Source organism: Chanodichthys erythropterus, chromosome 13, assembly GCF_024489055.1.
Source record: "Chanodichthys erythropterus isolate Z2021 chromosome 13, ASM2448905v1, whole genome shotgun sequence".
Classification (NCBI taxonomy): Eukaryota; Metazoa; Chordata; class Actinopteri; order Cypriniformes; family Xenocyprididae; genus Chanodichthys; species Chanodichthys erythropterus.
Window position 1 is genome coordinate 3,911,910 of NC_090233.1, and position 22,160 is coordinate 3,934,069.

At 42.0% G+C, this 22,160-nt stretch overlaps 1 protein-coding gene across 1 annotated transcript in view; it reads left to right on the forward strand.

Annotated features, from left to right (window-relative positions):
• npr2 (natriuretic peptide receptor 2) overlaps positions 1-22,160 on the forward strand; it is a 59,780-nt gene that overhangs the window by 17,751 nt on the left and 19,869 nt on the right. The window contains exons 7-10 of the mRNA XM_067407211.1: positions 8,978-9,062; positions 15,305-15,425; positions 16,876-16,950; positions 21,108-21,185. Coding sequence (XP_067263312.1) covers positions 8,978-9,062; positions 15,305-15,425; positions 16,876-16,950; positions 21,108-21,185 — 359 coding nt within the window. The remainder of the gene's footprint in view (positions 1-8,977; positions 9,063-15,304; positions 15,426-16,875; positions 16,951-21,107; positions 21,186-22,160) is intronic.

Here is a 22,160-nt window from a genome sequence, read left to right on the forward strand (position 1 = left end):
TCTTTAGCACCTTTAAGGAAAATTCTGTCATTAATTACTGACCCTCATGTTGTTCCAGACCAGTAAGAACTTTGTTCATCTTTTTAATGAAATCTGATAGCTTTCTGTCCCTCCATTGACAGCCTACGCAGCTACCACTTTCAAGCAACAGAAAGGTAGTAAAGACATCATTAAAGTAATCTATGTGCTGTTTGCGAAAAAACCCCCCAAAATAATTTACTACTTTATTTACAAAATATTTATCTCCAGCGTGTTCATGAGATCACCATGATGCATGCATGTTGTATCGACACGAGAGCAGACTTGCATATTAACACAACACGCATGTGCGCATTCACAAGAGCGCCACATTGTTGCATGAATGCGCGTTAAGAGACAAATATTTTGTAAATAAAGTCGTAAATAATGTTATATTTTTTTGCGCAAACAAAGCACTCACGTCATTCAGAAAATTGAGGTTAAGCCGCTTGGGTCACATGGATTACTTTGATGATGTCTTTACTACCTTTCTGGGGCTTGAAAGTGGTAGTTGCGTAGGCTTTCAATGGAGGGACAGAAAGCTCTCAGATTTCATTAAAAAGATCTTAATTTGTGTTCCGAAGATGAACGAAAGTCTTACAGGCTTGGAACGAGGGTGAGTAATTAATTACATAATTTTCATTTTTGGGTGAATTAACCCTTTAAGTTGTGGTAACAGGTCCCCTGAATTACTTTTTAGAAGTGTTGAAAAAAATGTTTGTGTACCTTTTCTATTCATAGTAACAGCAGTGATTCATCAAATGGTGGAGAAGAGTGGTAAACTTGGCATATATCCAGATGCACACTGTCGATGAGCTCACTTTCAGCATTTCAAAAGGCTGATTAAAGTGCCTAGATAGTAGTGGTGGAGTGAGGCTGAGCAGTCCCAGTAAAGTAAAGCCTGATAGATTTAATCTGCTGCATCCTCCACAACCTGGCTCTCAGAACAGACCCGCAACATCAGGAATTGTGCTGTGCTAGCTGTGTTCAACACAGATTTTGTTCACTGTTAAATGATTTGCATAATTTATTTAGTGAGTCAAGCACTTACAGTTCCCATTCAGTCGGTCACGTTCGACGTACGTCGGACAGACCGACGAATAGGAATCTCGCTAGAGAGGCCAATCTACTTCGAGTGTAACTAAACGAGCCAATGCACATTGGCATGCAATCATATGCATCAGCTGCTTGCCTCGCAGCGCGGGTATATAATGAGCAGCAGGTGCGTTGCATCTTCAGCTTTTCGCTTCGGAGCCAAACCTTCTCAACACTGAAGAAGATAGCTACTGAAACCACGAGTGTGAACGAGTCTGCTCTTCGAGACGTCTCTTGGTTGCGGTGCAGGCGGACAGCGCAGCAGCGGGGCCGATTTCTCCTTTGTTTTTCTTTGCCTTTTTTATTTGAGCAAAAGCTGTAATCAGCGTGAAGGCCGTTCTCACGGCTGGTGAAACGGTGCGCCTAGAGCGCTAAAAAGCTGTTATTACAGCTGGTAAGAGAGCGCCTTCAAGGAGAGTGCACACGACAGGCTGCACATTTCCCTGTCTGTGCTGCAGCGGCTTTTCCCCTGCGTGCTTCAGCACCTAAAAGAGTCAGTCCTTGAAAGAGCTTACACGAGTAGTTCGCGTCTTTTTAAAGATGTCGTTCTACTTGTGTGTTTCTGGATGCGGTCGTTACCTGGCGCCTCGGGATGGTCACCAGCGCTGTATCGCGTGCTTGGGCTTAAGGCACGCTGAGGCGGCGTTTGTGGACGAGTCATGTACCCATTGTGGGAAGATGACCGTCGCGGAGCTGCGGTCGAGACTCCACTTTCTGCAAAGGGGTGGAGTCCCGGTCCCGACGCCTCGTTCCAATCCTCCTCAGAGGGTTGCTTCGGGCGGCGGGGCTGGTGACTTGAGGATCACGGTGAGCGCGTTTCCTTCGGGGAACCAACCCCCTAGGAACCCTCACCCCTCTTGCGCTCCGCAGCCAGTAGAGCTGCCGGGGGAACGCGGTGGACCACCCCAGAGGTGTGTACCATCCGTATCCTTCGGAGCTCCCCAAGACGACCGGATGTCGATCGCTGCATCGGAGGGTGAGCCTGACGCTTCTGGGGATGACGATTCGGCGCAGCTGCCTCCCTCGGGAGTGACGACTGTGCCCGATTCAGACCCGGAAATGATGGCTATGCTTTCCCGGGCCGCCAACAGGGTCGGGCTCGTGTGGAACCCTCCACCGTGTCCCGAGCCCTCGAGGTTGGATGATTGGTATCTCGGGGTGGCAAGGGCTGGTTCTCAGCCCCCCACCCCAGTGCCTTTCTTCCCGGAGGTGCATGAAGAGCTCACTGGCACGTGGACGGCACCTTTTACTGCCCGAAGCCGTGTCGGTGGGTCCTCCTCCCTCACCACCCTTGATGGTGGAGCGGCTAAGGGTTATACGCGCATACCCCCTGTGGAACGGGCCGTTGCTATGCAACTGTGCCCTAACTCCACCTGGCGGGGGGAGCCGTCTCTCCCTTCCCGGGCCTGTAAGTACTCGTCGGATCTTACCGGCAAGGCTTATCAGGCCTGTGGGGAAGCCGCTTCCGCCTTACACGCTATGGCGTTGTTGCAGGTCCATCAGGCCAAGGCACTGAAGGACCTGCACGAGGGTGGTCACGATCCGCAAGTTCTACAAGAACTTCGTGCCGCGACGGACCTCGCGCTGCGAGCGACGAAGGTTACGGCGCGGTCAGTGGGTCGTGCGATGTCCACCATGGTGGTCCAGGAATGCCATCTCTGGCTGTGTCTTGCGGACATGAGGGATACCGACAAAGTCAGGTTTCTTAATTCCCCCGTGTCCCAGACCGGCCTCTTCGGCGACGCGGTCGAGAACTTTGCCCAACAGTTCTCGGCTGTACAAAAGCAGTCAGAGGCGATCAGTCACATCCTGCCGAGGCGGTCAGCTGCTGCACCTCCACCGCCGGCGGCACCTCAGACTGCCCGTCGCCGAGGGCGCCCCCCTGCAGCCGCCCCCGCTCCGACGCCCCAGCAGCAGCAGCCTCCATCCAAGCGGCGTCGTGGAGCCGGTCGCGGGCGGGGTGCCCAGCCCGTCCAGCCACCCCCTAAGAAGAAGGGTGGCAAGGCCAAGTCCAAGCGGCCCTAGGACGGGCGACCCGGAGATGGACGGGACTGCTCTTCAGGAGGTGGTGACCGCACCGCTCCTTCCCCCGGAGGAGGGCCGGGTGGAGAATCTTTTGTTTCCCCTTTTTGTTCCCAAATTTTCAATAAAAGAGCAGTTTCCTCTATCTCCGGGTCCGAAGAGGGCTCGGAGAGCAGTGGGAGGGCTAGAACCTCACCACTCTCATCCACCTCTTCTGTCGCCAGCGGACAGCAGCGAGCAGCAGGTAGGCAAAACCTCGACTGCTCCCTCTGTCCACCCGTGGAAGCAGGTAAGTGTTGCACAGCACACTGTGACCCCGCTTCGGGCCGCCTCACACAGAGAGCCTCCCGGGCCGCGTCCCTGCGTTCCACCTCGCTGCCCCGCGGCGGGTACACCGGTGGTCCCCTTGGTGCCGCTTGCGCGGTCTCTGGGAGCCTGGCTAGCGCTCCCCAGTCCGTCTCGCTGGCTCCTTCGGACCATCAGGCTCGGCTATGCGATTCAGTTCGCCCGGCGCCCCCCCCAAGTTCAGGGGCATCCTCTTCACTACAGTGAAAGATGCCGATGCCCCTGTTCTGCGTGCGGAGATCGCAGTCCTACTGGCGAAGGACGCGATAGAGCCGGTCCCTCCAGCCGATTTGAGGTCGGGGTTCTACAGCCCCTACTTCATTGTACCCAAGAAAAGCGGCGGGTTACGACCGATCTTGGACCTGCGAGTTTTGAATCGGAGCCTTCACAAGCTACCGTTCAAAATGCTCACGCAGAAACGCATTTTCGAGTGCATCCGTCCCCAAGATTGGTTTGCAGCGATCGACCTGAAGGACGCGTACTTCCATGTTTCGATTCTTCCGCGACACAGGCCATTCCTGAGATTCGCGTTCGAAGGTCGAGCATATCAGTACAGAGTCCTACCCTTCGGGCTGGCCCTGTCTCCCCGCGTCTTCACGAAAGTCGTGGAGGGAGCCCTTGTTCCCATGAGAGAACAGGGTGTTCGCATTCTCAACTATCTAGACGACTGGCTTATCCTAGCACAGTCTCGGGATCAGTTGTGCGAACACAGGGATTTGGTGCTCAGTCACCTCAGCCAGTTGGGGCTTCGGGTCAACTGGGAAAAGAGCAAACTCGCCCCAGTGCAGAGGATCTCTTTTCTCGGTATGGAGTTGGATTCGGTCGAACAGATAGCACGCCTCACAGAGGAACGTGCTCGGTCGGTGTTGAACTGCCTGAATACGTTCAATGGCAGGACAGCGGTCCCACTGAAGTTCTTTCAGAGGCTCCTGGGGCATATGGCGGCTGCAGCGGCTGTAACACCGCTCGGTCTGCTTCATATGAGACCGCTTCAGCACTGGCTTCACGGCCGAGTCCCGAGATGGGCGTGGCAACGCGGCACGTTCCGGGTGCCAATCACTCAGGAGTGCCGCCGAACCTTCAGTCGGTGGTCGGACCCTTTGTTTCTTCGGGCAGGAGTGCCCCTAGAACAAGTGTCCCGGCATGCTGTGGTTTTCACAGATGCTTCTGCCACCGGCTGGGGTGCCACGTACAACGGGCATGCAGTCTCAGGGGTTTGGACGGGACCCCATCTGCATTGGCACATCAATTGCCTCGAGTTGCTGGCAGTACGCCTTGCTCTGAGCCGCCTCAAAGGCCTGCTTCAGGGCAAGCATGTACTGGTCCGTACGGACAACACTGCGACCGTTGTGTACATCAACCGTCAAGGTGGTCTACGCTCCCGTCGCATGTCGCAACTCGCCTGCCATCTCCTCCTGTGGAGTCGGAAGCATCTGAGGTCGCTTCGCGCCATTCATGTCCCCGGTGTGCTCAACCGTGTGGCCGACGAGCTATCACGAGCTGCGCTGCCCGGAGAGTGGCGACTCCACCCCCAGGTGGTTCAGCTGATCTGGAGAGAGTTCGGAGGGGCTCAGGTAGACCTGTTTGCCTCACCAGAAACCTCCCACTGCCAGTTGTTTTACTCTCTGACCGAGGGAACACTCGGGACAGATGCACTGGCTCACAGCTGGCCCCGGGGCCTGCGCAAATATGCGTTTCCCCCAGTGAGCCTACTTGCACAGACCCTGTGCAAAGTCAGGGAGGACGAGGAGCAGGTCTTGTTAGTTGCGCCTTACTGGCCCAACCGGACCTGGTTCCCAGAACTCTCACTCCTCGCGACAGCCCCTCCCTGGCCCATCCCTCTGAGGAAGGACCTCCTCTCTCAGAGACGGGGCACTCTTTGGCACCCGCGTCCAGACCTCTGGAAACTCCATGTCTGGTCCCTGGACGGGACGCGGAGGTTCTAGGTGACTTACCCCCTGAGGTACTTAACACCATCACTTCGGCACGTGCACTGTCTACGAGACGTGCTTACGCCTCGAAGTGGAACCTGTTCGTCGAGTGGTGTTCTTCTCGTCGAGAAGACCCCCGAAGATGCTCGATCGGAGTCGTGCTTTCCTTCTTGCAGCAAGGGTTGGAGCGTAGGCTGTCCCCCTCCACCCTCAAAGTCCATACTGCTGCCATATCCGCTTACCACGACCACATAGATGGCAAATCTGTTGGTCAGCACGACCTGGTCATCAGGTTCCTTAGGGGGCGAGACGGTTAAATCCTCCTCGTCCCCCTCCATACCCTCTTGGGACCTTACTCTGGTGCTCAGAGCACTCCAGATTGCTCCCTTTGAGCCTTTGCTGTCAGCAGACTTAAAGATTCTCTCTATGAAGACTTTGCTGCTGGTGGCATTGGCCTCCATCAAGAGGGTAGGGGACCTGCAGTCATTTTCGGTCGACGAATCGTGCCTAGAGTTCGGGCCGGGTGACAGCCACGTGGTACTGAGACCCCGGCCTGGCTACGTGCCCAAGGTTCCTACCACTCCCTTCAGGGACCAGGTAGTGAGCCTGCAAGCGCTGCCCTCGGAGGAGGCAGACCCAGCCCTGGCTTTGCTCTGTCCAGTTCGCGCCTTGCGACTGTACTTAGACAGAACTCGAAGCTTCAGGACCTCAGACCAGCTCTTTGTCTGTTACGGAGGCCAGCAGAAGGGAAAGGCTGTCTCCAAGCAGAGGATGGCCCACTGGATAGTGGATGCCATCGCCCTGGCTTACCAAGCTCAGGGCGTGCCCTGCCCGCTCAGGTTGCATGCCCACTCCACGAGAGGTGTGGCATCCTCCTGGGCGTTGGCTCGTGGCGCCTCGCTAACAGACATTTGTAGAGCTGCGGGCTGGGCGACACCTAACACGTTCGCTAGATACTATAGCCTTCGTGTCGAGCCGGTCTCCTCCCGTGTTCTCGCCTCAGGTCAGAGGCACGGAGAGGCCCGGCTTAGTGTCGGCTTGCTGCGCTACATGCGCATTCTATTCTCCAGAGAGTCCCTACGGGCAGACCCTGTTGAGTCCTCCGGTTACCCTTCGGCAGCCGACGTGGCGGAGCGTCTGGCGCCAGGCCTATACTCCGTTGTATCCTTGAGAACCGGATTTAGGATGGGTTCCATATGTGTGACCCTACGGGGATCCCATATGGCTTTTTCCACGGCTGCTCCTAAACGAAGCCCGTGTCTTTCCCTCTGGGAGAACCCATCTCTCATCGAGTGGAGTCACCCCAGTTCTTCCATATGTTGTACAACCTACAAGGTTAGTCCATATGTACTTATCCATATAACTCCTTCGGGGAAGGATATGGCTTCCGCAGCGTTCCTTATCGCATGTAAGGCTACGCTTTCCCAGCGTTATCCAATTGTCGCACTGAGTGGGTTTTGGGAACAACAGTGATCGACCCTCTCTGCGTGAGCCTGGTCCCACCGTCCTTAGGCAAGGGGGTTCAGGTGGCTCACGTCAGAGTGCTGGAAGAGGGCAGCTCCTGTGGCGCTTTGGTAGGGATTCCTATTCGTCGGTCTGTCCGACGTACGTCGAACGTGACCGACTGAATGGGAACGTCTCGGTTACATAGGTAACCCTCGTTCCCTGAAGGAGGGAACGGAGACGTACGTCCCGTCGCCACAGGCGTTGTCCTGCTGATGCTGCCGCCTGCTCGGTTCGGCTCCTCAGCGAAAACCTGAAGATGCAACGCACCTGCTGCTCATTATATACCCGCGCTGCGAGGCAAGCAGCTGATGCATATGATTGCATGCCAATGTGCATTGGCTCGTTTAGTTACACTCGAAGTAGATTGGCCTCTCTAGCGAGATTCCTATTCGTCGGTCTGTCCGACGTACGTCTCCGTTCCCTCCTTCAGGGAACGAGGGTTACCTATGTAACCGAGACGTTTTTTTCAATTGCTAACAAGTGTTTACCAATACTTAAAGTACTTTTTCTAATCTCTTAACACAGCAACGTACCTACATCACACAATTAGCCAAATAGTTAATTTTCTGCTCAGAATCATATTTTGTTAAATAAACACAAACTCTACATTTCAAAATGCTAAAAACCTTTTTCTACGCATACTAACTCTATCAAAACACAGCAAACCTGATTCAAAATCATGTCGTTCTGTCACTCACTAGCACTAGTTTTCTATCCACATGAACATATTGTCAATCAATGTGTACAATGACTGTCAAAATACTAACAGCTGATGGCATTATGAAAACTGCATTACTGTCATGTTTCAGTTCTACCTGCAGAAAATATGAAATTCATGGTTTTTAAAATTAAGTTTTCTTTTACTGCAGTAAAAGTATAATGCATGTAAACCATTCTACATCTTTGGTTGAGTGTTGAATGTGTGCATTCTTGGCAACAGAAGTGAGTCATTATTTTATAGAATGTGCAGTTGAAAAAGAAGAAGAAGAAAGTAACAGAATTGCTCAGGGCGACTACTGGTCAAATGAGTCCCTTATGCAGAACTATAGTGTCCCTCTTGGTTGAAATCTCTTTCTGGGGGTGGGGGTGTGGTGTTGATGGTGCACTCATGAGGGTGGGATGGTGTCCACTTGGTAGCTAGTGCCCTGTGCAGACCACATATTTTGTAAATATGGAACAATGGTTGTGGAATCATTGTAGTATAAAGCTTTTACTGAAATGAAAACATGAAATTGCTGCCATTGATCAACAACAAATCCAACATACATTGTCTTTGGTTATTATATAAGCTTTTTTTCCACCACAGAATAAAAAAAGCATAAAAGGTAATTGTGACTTTTTATCAAAAATATTTTTTATTTTGCAATTGTGAGTTTATATCTCACAATTCTGACTTTTATTATTCTCAGAATTGTGAGATAAAAAGTCACAATTACCTTTTTTTTTATTTTCTATTTATGGCAGAAATAAGCTTATATAGGTTCATCATGTGTAAGGGGGAAAACCATAGAGATGCACAATCCAGCACACATTCTTCCTCCTCTCTTCTACCTCTTCTTCTCACTTGTCACTTGAACTTCTCCTCTCCTCCTTCATCAATTCCTCTCCCTCACCCAGATATTATTTTCTCTCTGCTCCTCTGTGTTGTTCTTCATACACACTGAACAAATCCGATACAAAGAGTCCTATTTTACTGAGACAAATATTTAAGTGATCTGCTAATTAAAAATACTTATCAATTGTTTCAGTATGTGTTATATGTATATTTTCAATACTTTTGAGCTGCTGTTGTTGCAGAAGTATAGGTTTTATCCTATATTTAATGATTTGGAACATTAGGTCTTCATTTCACAACAGATGGATGTTCTGCTAAATGAAAATGTGACTACAGATTGTACAAAAGTATGTTAGCAATTGAAAAAAAAATGTAAATGCATGCAGTTTGAGCAAATAAATGCTATCCGCAGGCCCGATTAATTCTTTGTGAACTCTCCCTCAGTGTACCCAGAAAGTTGGTTACTGAGTTTAGTTTTATATAATTGTTATTTTATTTTCCCCAGATAATCTTCCTGTCCTTGGAATAGTGGCAGTTGGGTCTGGACTGGCCCTCATCATTTTCGGAATCTCCAGTTTTCTTATCTACAGGTAATTTTTTTTTTTTTACTATAACCTTTACAGTAATTGTTTTCATCTTCAGATTAATGACAACATGTGGAATACCCAAGAGAGGTGTTATTTAGGGGTTCACAGGAAGAAGACATGCTGGAACTTGCAGCTGTTTCTTTTTTCAGAGGATTTACGGGAAAAGCTTCTATAGGTGCCAGAGTGGAATTTACATGATTGTTGCCAGAGCAACCGCTCAGCAGTTGTTTGAGTGAAAACTGGAAAGTATGTCTGTTTCTGAGACAAATGCAGATCTAAATATTTCACTGCTTGTTACACTTGGTCAGCTGATATTTTCAACAAATTTTAGGCTGTGCTGTTGATCTCAGTGCCTCAATTATGACTAGATCCAGACAGAATCTGTGGACATTGCATTTTCGAAGTTGATTTTGGGAACAAATTTGTGCAAATGTATGGAATAGAATTTGAAAAATGTGTGAAACGGTACTGAGAGTTCTATAATCTTTTCAGTATTTTAAAGCATAATAAAATTAGGCAATTTTTTTTAACTAACATATGAGGTAGAAAGGATGTGTAAAATTTTGTGTTTACAATTTTAAATGATGGCACTCCAGTTCTGCATGAAATATAATATATAAGTTATACAAGATAAGACAATTATGAAAATAATAATAAAAATAATAACAGGGATGCACGTTATATCACTACCATATTGATTGTTAACAAATACTGAATATATAATTCATGCACATTTCCCCTATTTGCCATCATTTAATGCATAATTAAACCTAATTAAAAAAAAAAAAAAACTAACAATTTAACATGCTTTATTATAATCTTGAGCCAATATAAAAATGAATAACACTTTCTTGTAAAGTAAAGAATAATGTTGTATTGCCTACATTTAGCATTTACAAAAGTCATTTAGGTCTAGAAATTTGAATTTAAAGGTGCCCTAGAATCAAAAATTGAATTTACCTTGGCATTGTTGAATAACAAGAGTTCAGTACATTGAAATGGCATACAGTGAGTCTCAAACACCATTGTTTCCTCCTTCTTGTGTAAATCTCATTTGTTTAAAAGACCTCTGAAGAACAAGCGAATCTCAACATAACACCGACTGTTACATAACAGTCAGGATCATTAATATGTATGCCCCCAACATTTGCATATGCCAGCTCATGTTCAAGGCATTAGACAAGGGCAGGCAGTATTAACATCTGGATCTGTGCACAGCTGAATCATCAAACTAGGTAAGCAAGCAAGAACAATAGCGAAAAATGGCAGATGGAGCATGTAACACGGTTAGTAGATGTGGGAAGAAGCTCCCAGGTGAAGCTTATTAACACTCGCGCCCTGGTCGCCACAGAGCAATAATAGCTGACATGATCCATGATAACATGATATTTTTAGTGATATTTGCAAACTGCCTTTCTAAATGTTTCATTAGCATGTTGCTATTGTACTGTTAAATGGGGTTAAAGTTACCATCATTTATTACTGTATTCACGGAGACAAGAGTTGTTGCTATTTTCATTTCTAAAAAACACTTGCAGTCTGTATAATGCATAAACACAACTTCATTCTTTATAAATCTCTCCAACAGTGTGTAATGTTAGCTTTAGCCATGGAGCATACTATCAAACTTATTCAGAATCAAATGTAAACATCCAAATACTCACATGATCCGAAGCATGCATGACGAACATCTTGTAAAGATCCATTTGAGGGTTATATTAGCTGTGTGAACTTTGTTTATGCACTGTATTATAGTTGAGAGCTTGGGGGGGCAGGGAGTGTGAGATTTTAAGGGGCTACAGCCTGAATCGGTGCATAGTTAATGATGCCCCAAAATAGGCAGTTAAAAAAAATAAATAAAAAAAATCTATGGGGTATTTTGAGCTGAAATTTCACAGACACATTCAGGGGACACCTTAGACTTATATTACATCTTGTGAAAGAACGTTCTAGGGCACCTTTAAATAAATGCAAACATGATGTTTCAAGCAAAATTGTTGTTGTTTAAGTAATGCTCGTCAGGTGTGATTGCGCTCCACTTGATGTTTGCATGCATATGTCTGCACTGATATCAGGCAGATCAAATATTTTTTGTGAAGTCTTATACATATTGTGGTATCTGTCAGGTGTTAATAAGCAATGAAGTGCATGACACAGTGCATATATACTTTTCCAATTTCTTTTTCAATTTACTTGACTCTTTAAGGTCTGGTAAAACAGTCTACAAATTTAGTGTTTCCTTTTTTTTTTTTTTTAATCATAGAGGATACTATTGAATAGTCTGGAACGACATCTTGTGGAAAAGGGAATTGTAGAAGTTGACTCATGGGTTTATATAAATGGGCTCAATTCCAGTATAGTCAACACTTTGAGACAAATATTGATGTTAGCTCCTCATGGCTACTAGAATAAATATTGCAGTTGCAGCAGAGGTAGACTTATTCTTGGACTTGTCATTCACTCATCTGAACTCAGTTTAAAATAAATGACTCTAAAATGGAAATTATGTATAAGAATACCCACTTAGACATACAGTACACACTCACACACATTTATTTCACACAGCAGGAATAAAAAGTATCAAGAAACAAGAATAGAAGCTGATCACTATCATTCTGCTATGATTAAGCGTTTCAGCTAAGAGGAACTGCTCTTTTGAATTGTCCAGTTGATTCTTTAAAAGGAAACATCATAGATGTTAACCTTAAATTGACACATTTGGCAGATTATTTTCTCAGAAGTAACATTCATTGCATACAAATTGAATTTGTATGTGTGTTTTCTGGGAATCCAATTCATGACCTTGACATTTATATCATGTTTTATTTGAGCTACAAGATTGTATTTTTAATGAAACATTGAATAATATTGGTGCTACAGTAGTTACTGTTGTCAAGGCTATGGATATAACTGAGAATGTAACATTTAAAAGGAACACCGCCATGCTGTGCAAATAAGAGAAACCATTGATGTTTTTTTTTACATGGAAATAATGACCAAATGGGACTTGTAGATAATAACTCTAATATGACTTATTGCCTTAGCCTGAAAATATTTTTTGATGTAACATATAATTATGATTAATTATTATAGGTAAATATTAGCCACAAGGTGCTACAGTATATAGCATATGCTATTCATTTTTATATATTAGGCTAACATAATATAAATCTTGTCATCACTGAGGGTCTTGACAACAAAATGTTAAAGAGAAAGTTCTCTTAAAAGTTCAAATAGAAATATGTTAATATATTTAAAATAAAAATGTAGACATAGGATGTACACACTGTATTGTATTGTATTGTTTTTGTAAATAAAGTGAAAATAGCATATTTTATTAGCGATAGATACTATTTACACTGAGTGAAAATAGCAGTATATTCTAGTTACACTAAGTGACAATAGCAGCATTTTCTTAGTGATATGCTATTACACTAGGTGAAATAGAGATAGATACTAATTACATGAAGTAAAAGTATCAGTTCTTTCTTTGCAATAAGAGTAAATAGTAATTAGATGCTATATACTGGCAGATACTATTTGCACCTCAGTATTTTTGTACATTAACAGGATAAAATAATATCATAGAGTGTAAATAATTATATTTATAAAAATTATTAAATGGATGCTGCCTTATTGGAAGAATATAAAACCTCCCTACACCTTCCCCTAACCCTACCTAATAAACACTTTTAATATTATTAAACAGTCGTTTGCAGTTTATTTCCACTTTTATAACAATATTTAAATTTTTACTGAAAATAAATGCAAGCTCGGAAAAAGGCGGATTCAAACCTGCGTCGATCGCATTAAAAACAAGGTCTGCAAGCCTAACTTGCTACTGCTGCACCACTAAAGCTGTTAAATTCCAGGCATCTTTTTAAAAACTTTTAAAAACTAAATTGACACTCAGATAAATAAATACAATACAAAAAAATACAAATACTGTTTTTTGTACAATTCAATTCATGTTCTGTACTATATTTAAGTATTTTTTAAGAAATGCATTAACACAAATTAAGATGTAGCATAAAAGTGAGATGGACTACTCTTGTGGTGCTTTGTCATTTTTGGAGCGTGACAGCCCTTGGTTCTAATCACTGTCCATAAAAGCAGCATGCACATTCTGCTAAACGTCTCCTTTTGCATTTCATGGAAGAAAGAAAGTCCTACAGATTTTGAACAGCATACATTTTTATAGATGAACTATTCTTTTATGTGAAAAACTGCCACATATACACTTGCAGTGAGTGACGTTGGTCGGAAAACAACTTCATTGTGAAAATGAAATATTAATAAGAGCTAGCACACTCTGACCACATCACATATGGAGCAACGCCAACAAGCTTTCAAAATAGAAGTATGCAGTTTTGGTTCATTTTCCTATGCTTTATTTGTATGGTTTATTCAGGATATTTCTACTGCTGTGCTGTAAACTCCTTGCCACTCAATCAAACATTTTCCAATCTATGATGTTCCCTTCAGTCAAAGCTTCATAGAATTTTGACATTTTAGAACAAGGATTTTCCCTTTGGCAAACAGCTGAGCATAAATTTTTTAACCTGGCTCTTTAATTCGAAGACCCTGCCGAGTTTTTTTCCATCTCTCTGCCTCCAAAATCTGGTCTACAAAAACAAATAAAGGTGCTTGTTTTGGGGCTTACCAGGGTGGCTCTAAAATCGAGTAAAACCCTGTTGAAATGCAGACGCTGCAGTACTTACATTCTGCCATCTGGAAGTGTTTTACACCTTTTAGATTGTCGTGGAATGTGTGGGGGTTGCTTTATTTTCTCATACTTTGTTTTGAGTGCTCTGAAACGTAATTACGCTTCTCTTCATTGATATCCTCCTTTCGCAACTCTCAGACCACATCAGTGAAACATTCAGAGATTGATTTGAAATGAAAAAGCAATCTTTGCTGTGAATAGAAGCTGTTGAGAAATAGCAGGTCCTCAGAGAGCTCCTCCAGATGTGTTGATTCACTTGGAAGTTGCCCATGTATGTATCCACATGGCTGGCTGGACTGCTTGGTTTACTTGCGTTTAAAAATAATATGCTGGAAAGGGCACAACATCAGTGACCCTAACATTGGCTCACATTTTATCGCCCAATCAAACTTCAACTCAGCCTCCTGCAAAAATTGTTTCCACCTTAGTTTAATCTTACATGGCGATGAAGCTTTAGTCTAAGGGTTATTTAAACTAATTGTGCTAAAATATTTTCATGGTGCTTACAAAGGCACATATCACTCTTGCTATAGTTTTTCAAAACCCTTAACCCAAAGTATTAAACTTTAGCCCATCACTCATCCTGCACTGTTTATGATATACAGACAAGAATAATACCTTAAATCCAGCAGTTTACACACAAAAAAATCCCATAGATATTAAGGGAAGGAGACCTAGAGACCATAATATCATAGAGACCTAAAACTGGCGGTGCGTTCCAAACGGGATATATTGCCCTCCGAAGGGCACTTCGGAGTGAAAAAAATCATGGCCGCCATATTGAAGGGTGGTTCTAAACCGAAGTGCTCAAAACTGGCCACTTCAAAGGGCCCTCCAGAATAAAGGATTTCGAGGGGTACAACTGATGGACACTTCGGGCCCCCATGATCCTTTGCATAGGGAAGTTGTTTGATGCTACAGAATGGGTACAGGAGGCTTGGAGTTCGATTTTACCTATAAATGTATGTGTAGTATTTTTTTTATACTACTGTAATATTTATACGAGTTAGATTTGGTACATCATTATGGTCAAAATGACATTGACAAATGACATACTTCAACAAAAAAAAAAGCTACCTTTATCTGTCCATTCAAATTTTTCAAATACATAGACACACACATACATTATATTTAAAGTAAAAGACCGGCAGTAGCTTATAATGTTACTACAGTAAATTAATGTGTATTAATACAAAGAATACACTAGGGGAAAATAGACAAAAGTGCCTCCTTGATTGTCTCGTTAAGATAACGCAGAAGTGCGTTCCAAAAAAAAAGAGTTTTTTTGACCCCTACACCCTTCATCCCTTCGAAGCTCGCACTCCGGAGGGTAAACCTTTTGAAGGGATTAGGGCATAGGGATGAGCCCTTCCAAATGGAACGCAGGGTGGGATTGTTTGGATGCGACAATAATCAACCATCAAGAACATCCTAGCACTGCCTTAGCAACCACGTGGAATACTTTAGCAACCACATAACAACACTAAAAAACCCTTAAATCTGATCTGCTCTTTTATAGGAAACTGAAGTTGGAGAAGGAGTTAGCTGGGATGCTTTGGAGGATACGTTGGGAGGAACTGCAGTTTGAAAGTCCCAACAAATATCACAAACGTGCGGGCAGCCGCCTCACTCTTTCCCAGGTATAAGCGTTCACTGGTATTTTCATATCTTGGATAAAGCTGCATAAAACTGATGTGTTTTCCATTTGGCCACCTCTACGCCAGATCTAAAATTCATTTTAAAAGTGCAAGGATCAAATCTATATTTTAAAGATGAAATGTCTTTGTTTCTGTTTTGTATAAACAACACTGAATAAAAGAGGTTTCCTCCTGTTTCAGTCCATATGGTTTTAATTTATCTCATAAAAATGCCTTTTTGGACTTGGCTGTAATTCCTGGCACAGTTTTTCAATGTCCATTTAAAACTGCATTCCTTGGGAATTACAATGATGGTTTAGTCAGTTAGCTGGTCACAAAAGGTAGCTTGATTTTGTTAAACTGAATTCTCTTTAAATTAGAGAAAATACAAATACATAACAAGCTCAGATGTTTGCTCCTATTTACACATCTTGGTCTGTTCAAATGCCAGAATAGTTCAAAATGGGTACAAGACCCATGCTGTGTAAGATTTCACTGAAGAAACTAACACAGAAATAATAAGGATAATTGTCTAGTTAGTTTGTTGAAGGTGGCTCAGTTTTACAGTAGCAGACTCATATTAACCAATTGTTCAAATAAGCTACAGTCTTGGCCATCTGGTCTCCTAAGTAAACCATACCATGTATCATGATGGGGACATTCCATAGACATGATTTTATACTGTACAAGCTGTATATTCTATTCCCCCTATTTCCCTATTTTCAACGAAACATCATTGCCAACGTAGGGAATACCTGAACCAGTTCATTTCATCTATAAAGCAGTTCTGCAAAAATTAAAATCATCCAGCTCAGTTCCAGTGCAGTCCTCCTCTGGCCAATGAATTAACACTGTGCCATTATGATTTAGGATTCATCGTGCCATATACACACACACATACACATATAAACACACATATACATATACAGTGGATTTTATTAGGGTTTTTTGGCCTCATACTTGGAACATGCGTTTTGAAGGCCAATGCATTTTCCAGGCTGCCATATACAGTATTACACATTTTGGAATACCTTTCCAGTATGTTCCACATTATTGGACTGAATGTATGATTCATTCTACTCCACTGATGTTATTTAAATGAAACTTGTAATGCTTTTCTTCACATACAATAATTTCTAATTCTTAAATATTCAAGACATATTTCTTTTTTATTTGATTATCAATAATTGGTTTGCCACTTTGACTCAATCAAGCTAAGGTTAGTTTCATTAGCCTTTGGACGAAAATGAATGAATTAAAGATTAATTAAATTTATGACACTGATCATGTGAGTTGCAGAGGTAAATTTAAATGAGACAATTTTGTATCAAATTTATGGTTGTCTCCGACTTTTGGACTCCACTATATGCATCTTTTCTTTTCTGACGTGCATAATGAAACTGCTTTGTCTTGAATGGTGGAAAGTGTTTTATTTTCTGTGTTTCCTTTCTAGAGAGGTTCCAGCTATGGATCCTTGATAACAACTCATGGAAAATATCAGCTATTTGCAAAAACAGGCTATTTTAAGGTGAGGCTGAGTTCTTCTGACATCCTCCCTCTGCTGCACACCCACACACATGCGTATTCACTGGAGAAATGGAGAGTGGGTGCACTACCAGCTCAATGTGTTGCTTTAAGATCACACTTTAATGCAGCTTTTTCAGCTCCTTAAGTCAATCCACAGTGCTATCTGTGTTACACCATGATAATTGGATCACAAATCTCAAAATGCCAATAACGTAATCTGGAGGGAAAAGATTTTGCAGTATAAAGGTGTATTATTCCTAGATTTTTTTTTAAAATTACGCTTCATGACATCTTTGTTGACTGTATGGCTCGATTCCAAACTCTAGTGAACCTCCTCGCTGTCTAAATACAGTAGCTACTAAGACAGCAATCTGGAACCTCATAGGTCAATTTAAATGATCTTCAATGGCACCAACTAAGTTAGGGGTTCATTCCATAGAGTCAGAAGTTAGCATGTTGCTAAGCTAAAAAAATCTATGGCCAGAAACATACTTTGTGTGAACACAAATGTATTGCAAATGTGATGTTCTGCTAAACATATTTAAAGTTCCCCTGTTATGCTTTTTTGAAAATGTTAATTAGGGCTGGGAGAATAAATCGATTCATCTCGATTCGTGGATCGATTCTGAGATTTTCTGAATGCATCGCGATTCTCTCTTGAATCGATTCTGAGCTTAACAGCAGATGGCGCTCTAGGCGAGTTTTTAACTGCATGCTCAAATGCTGACGAAGAAGAGCGCTCTTGTGTTCGGCTATGTACTTGCACATGAGAATGCTTTTTATATCGCAAGATTAATGTAAACAGCCCACTGGAAACACCCATGTAATTCACTCCAACCTTTTTGAACTTTATGAATGATTATTTTATAGAAGGTTCAAGTGGTGCGTGTAAGGAATTGGAAGAGAGCAGAGTACGGCTGTTTCTAAAGCATGCAGTGCCATCTGCTGTTGAAAACGATTTGAGAGAGAATAGCGGAAAATCGGATTCGGAAAATCTCAAAATCAATCCAGAATCATTTCTTGATTTACGATTCAATTATTTATTGTCCCAACCCTAATGTTCATGCAGTGTGGTCTGCAAGGTCTGCAAAGTTTTAAATATCATAGAGAATAACAATTCAAGTTATTGACTCCTAAAAGACAGAATAGATTCTGAACAGCTGAAACGAGTCGTCAGCCTGAGCTGAAATTTAAATGTTGGTAATGGCCTTTTCGTTTCCTTTTTGTTTCGTTTCCGATCACAACAAACTGGGCCATCTGGCCAATCAGAGCAGAGCAGGCTCTTGGAAAGTAGGGGTTTAGAGAGATTGAATCCTTTATCAAGCCGTTTTAGACACTGTGAGAAAAGAGGTGATATGCAATGCATATTATGATAAAGTTTAAGTATTTTTTGACCTTGGATGCATGTAAACATATTGTAGGTTATTGATGCATGTAACCTATCTCAAGCTCAGACGTCATGCCCACGGACCGTTGGCTAAACGTCTTATGCATACGGTACATATATGGTATATATGGTGCGTGTTGCGTTCTTTAACAATCCACCTGGAAACAAACCTGCTGTGACCCCAAACCCCCTCATGGAAGAAGAAAGCTGTTGTGATTACAACTGTGACACTAGCTTCCATCTACATATTTTTGAGAATTTTGTTCTCTTAAACACTTTATTCACAAATGGTTTATGCGATATTCCAATTTTGCAAATTCCAAACATTATTCCAAAGTTTCATTTGCAACTGGGTGGAAACATAGCTAAAACAAATACACTCACTTAAAAAAAATACACTAACGAGCCCTCGGATGAACTAAATGCTGGATTTTCAAAAGTATGTGAAGTATGCAAAAATTCACTGCATAGACTGACGCTGATTGGTTGCTTTACATGTCAATCAGACAATCCTTGGCCGATGAAAGCTCCTATGGAGTTCAGACCTACTGCCGTCAGTCTGAAGGTTTGGCTACATGAGACAAACTGTATGAGTCCTCCAAAACAGAATTAGAGAGTTTAAAATAGCATAATAGGAGCACTTTAATGTATACTCTTGCATTGCTAAAGCTAGAACAAAACTGAGTAAGAGTGTGATAGAGTTTCAAGCTATTAAACGGATGAGGTATTATTCATGTAGATAGCTATAAATGTTGCCCTTAAGTAACTTGCTCAGCAAGATTCTCTCAAAACTGTTGCTTGGGCATGATGTGATGGAAAATAAAGAATCAAATCACTAAGCATCTGAAATTAGTGATGGTGCTCTAGTAAAGTGCAGATGTAATGTGTAAGCAACGGCTCCACCATAACAAGAATGGCAATGTACAGTGAGACATTTAAGATTATTTACAAGTCATTACTTTTACAAATAACTAAAATGGAATATCAAAAATGTATTGATACAACTATTTTTCTTTTAATCTATTAGTCTGCATTTACACTTTACGTATATATTTTGACATGCCATATTTTTGTCCCATGCTATATCATGTCAATTGCAATTTCAAGAGTGAATCCTGCATTTATATTTAGATGTCACCTCTAAAATTTTACAGTGTGGCCATTGGTCCTCTTAGCAGCATGAACAAAACTTTTATTTAACAGATTATATATAGCCTCGAAAATGCGTTCAAAGACCGCTTTCTTTATAATCACTTAATCATGATCTCACAAATTGCCATTATAATCAATGAAGCTGTCTACACGGCACAATGAATCTCTTACTTACATCGTGTCTACACTTTGTTTGTTAATAAGAGGATTTGCGAGCGTGCAGAACTAAGTACTTGGACAAAAAAACTCCAACGTTTTAAACGGTGAGTGGATTCTGACTAAATTAAACACCTCTGATTGGTCATTGTGTTCAAGAGAACATGACTGTGATTGGCTACATTTCTCACCGCTGCAAAAACACATTGTAAATCGAAACATCTGACGTTCTCCAGAGTGCAACACAAAAAAACGCACTGTAGCATTTGCCAAATCTGTTTCACCAATATGATAACTAAATAAGATACATAGCACACACACATTGATGACATAGTTCATTTTTAATAAGATGAAATTGTTTTCTAGCTACAGATTTCAGTTATAAATACAGAGCCTTTTTGCAATGCACTCTGGGATTGACTTGCGCACAAAAGAAACATTTTTTGCTGCTTAAGATTTTGACCAAAGCAGTAGAAGCAATGGGATTGTAACTTCCTTTCTGTTTTAATTTTTTGTGATAATGACCAACTGACTGTACATTATCCTGCTTATTACATGACTACTTATGAAATAAATAAATGAAATTCATGGGCATGAAATATTGATTTGAATTGTTTTATTAGGTGGGAAGGAGACCACAGAGTAGTACAAAATACATACAAGTAGCATAGCTATATAGGAATATAATTTGGGTTGCTTAGGACAACGGTCATTTATGCAGTCAAGTGTCATTATAGAAAAATGAAGATTGCATATTTATGATTGAGCAAGGTAATAAGGCAGCATATTTTTGTTGCCTGCTTGTTTGGAATGTGTCTGTGATGCCTTAAACCCAAATATATTGAGGTCTAGATAGGCAGTACACTAGTTTTTGGACTAAAGCAAAGTGAAGTTTTATTTTGGTCACCCACCAAGAACTTCTCTGAAAGCTTTAATTACATGAAAATTTGATGTATGTAATTTGAATAAACAAAGAAGTCACTGTCACCTCTTTGTCCCACAGTGTAAGCTGAAAAGGACACTAAGGCATCAAATGTCTACTGAGCCAGCTGAATATTTCTGCTGTCACCGTGGCCACTGACAAGGACAAAGCAAATGATCAAATTCAATATTTTAAATGCCATTTTCTCAGTCTCAGTAGAGACTGTCTGCACAAAAAGTTGGTTCTTTTATATCTCAGGAGACTTACAGTAATAGAGATCTCAGTTTCTTTTTTTCTACTAAAGTGCAGAAATAAATCAATTGTAATTACTTAAATTACTTTAATAAAACTTCATTTTGACTCATGAGCTACGAAAAAACACATCTGAGCAATACAATTTTCTGGGATGTTAATTTATCCAGCTATATGACCCGAGGAAGATAAAAATTAAATCAATTTCCCACCATGACAGCTCCAGTCTGTCTTTTAGTGGCGGATCAATAGATCTGATCCTTTTAACACTTGTTTCTTTTCACAACAGGGAAACCTGGTGGCTATCAAGCATGTGAACAAGAAGAGGATCGAGCTCACCAGACAAGTGCTGTTTGAACTAAAGCATGTAAGAGAATGCATTTAATCACAAGATAGAGGTTTTGCCTGTATTTTTATTTAATCTCTATTTGCATCCGTCTGTGTCTATATCTGGAAAGAGAAGACAAGGTATGCATGTTATGTGTGTGTTTAGACCATCGTTTATGAGCCCAATGGACAGCCTTGCTGCCCAAGGTGGCTAAAACACCCCCCTGCCCTTTTCTACACATATAAACACGCACACACACATGCATTCTTTGGAGGGGGGCTGGGAAGCCAATATGAGGTTGTAGACACTGAGGTCGAAGGGCCAGCGGTGTGGCTGGATTTTTACAAGGTGTTTTAGAAAGGAAATTCTGACTTCAGACAGAGAACATTGTCATGAAATGGATGTTAAAGAAATAAAGTGGAAGAAGGCGACATTAGGGTGATATTTATTTGTATCTATTTTCTTTTTTAAATAATTTAGCTACACTAAATTAATCACCGCTACACTAATAAACATTCACATAGATGTCTTTGGCCATCACTTCATGTTTTCACTTCAAGTGTTTTAAGATGCCATATGTCAAGTTAAAAATTGTGCAACTTTTAAAACTCATCTCAAGACCGCATTTTGTTTCTGAATGCCTGAACAAGTTTCATGTAAACACCCCTCCAAGACAAATATCCAGTCAGAATAGGATTTAAAAAATTTATTTATGTTAATAGAAAAATAAAAAATATGTAATTGTCAAATTTAAATCTATTTTCTGACCAACCACAAAGCCCACCACAAAACATCATGAACCTAATCATGATTGAAATTGCTTAAAGGGTTAGTTCACCCAAAAATTAAAATTCTGTTATTAATTACTCACCCTCATTTCATTCCAAACCCATAAGACTTTCATTTATATTCAGAACACAAATGAAGATCTTTTTAATGAAATCTGAGAGCTTTCTGTCCCTCCATTTACAGCCTAAGCAAGTACCACTTTCAAGCCTCAGAAAGTTAGTAAAG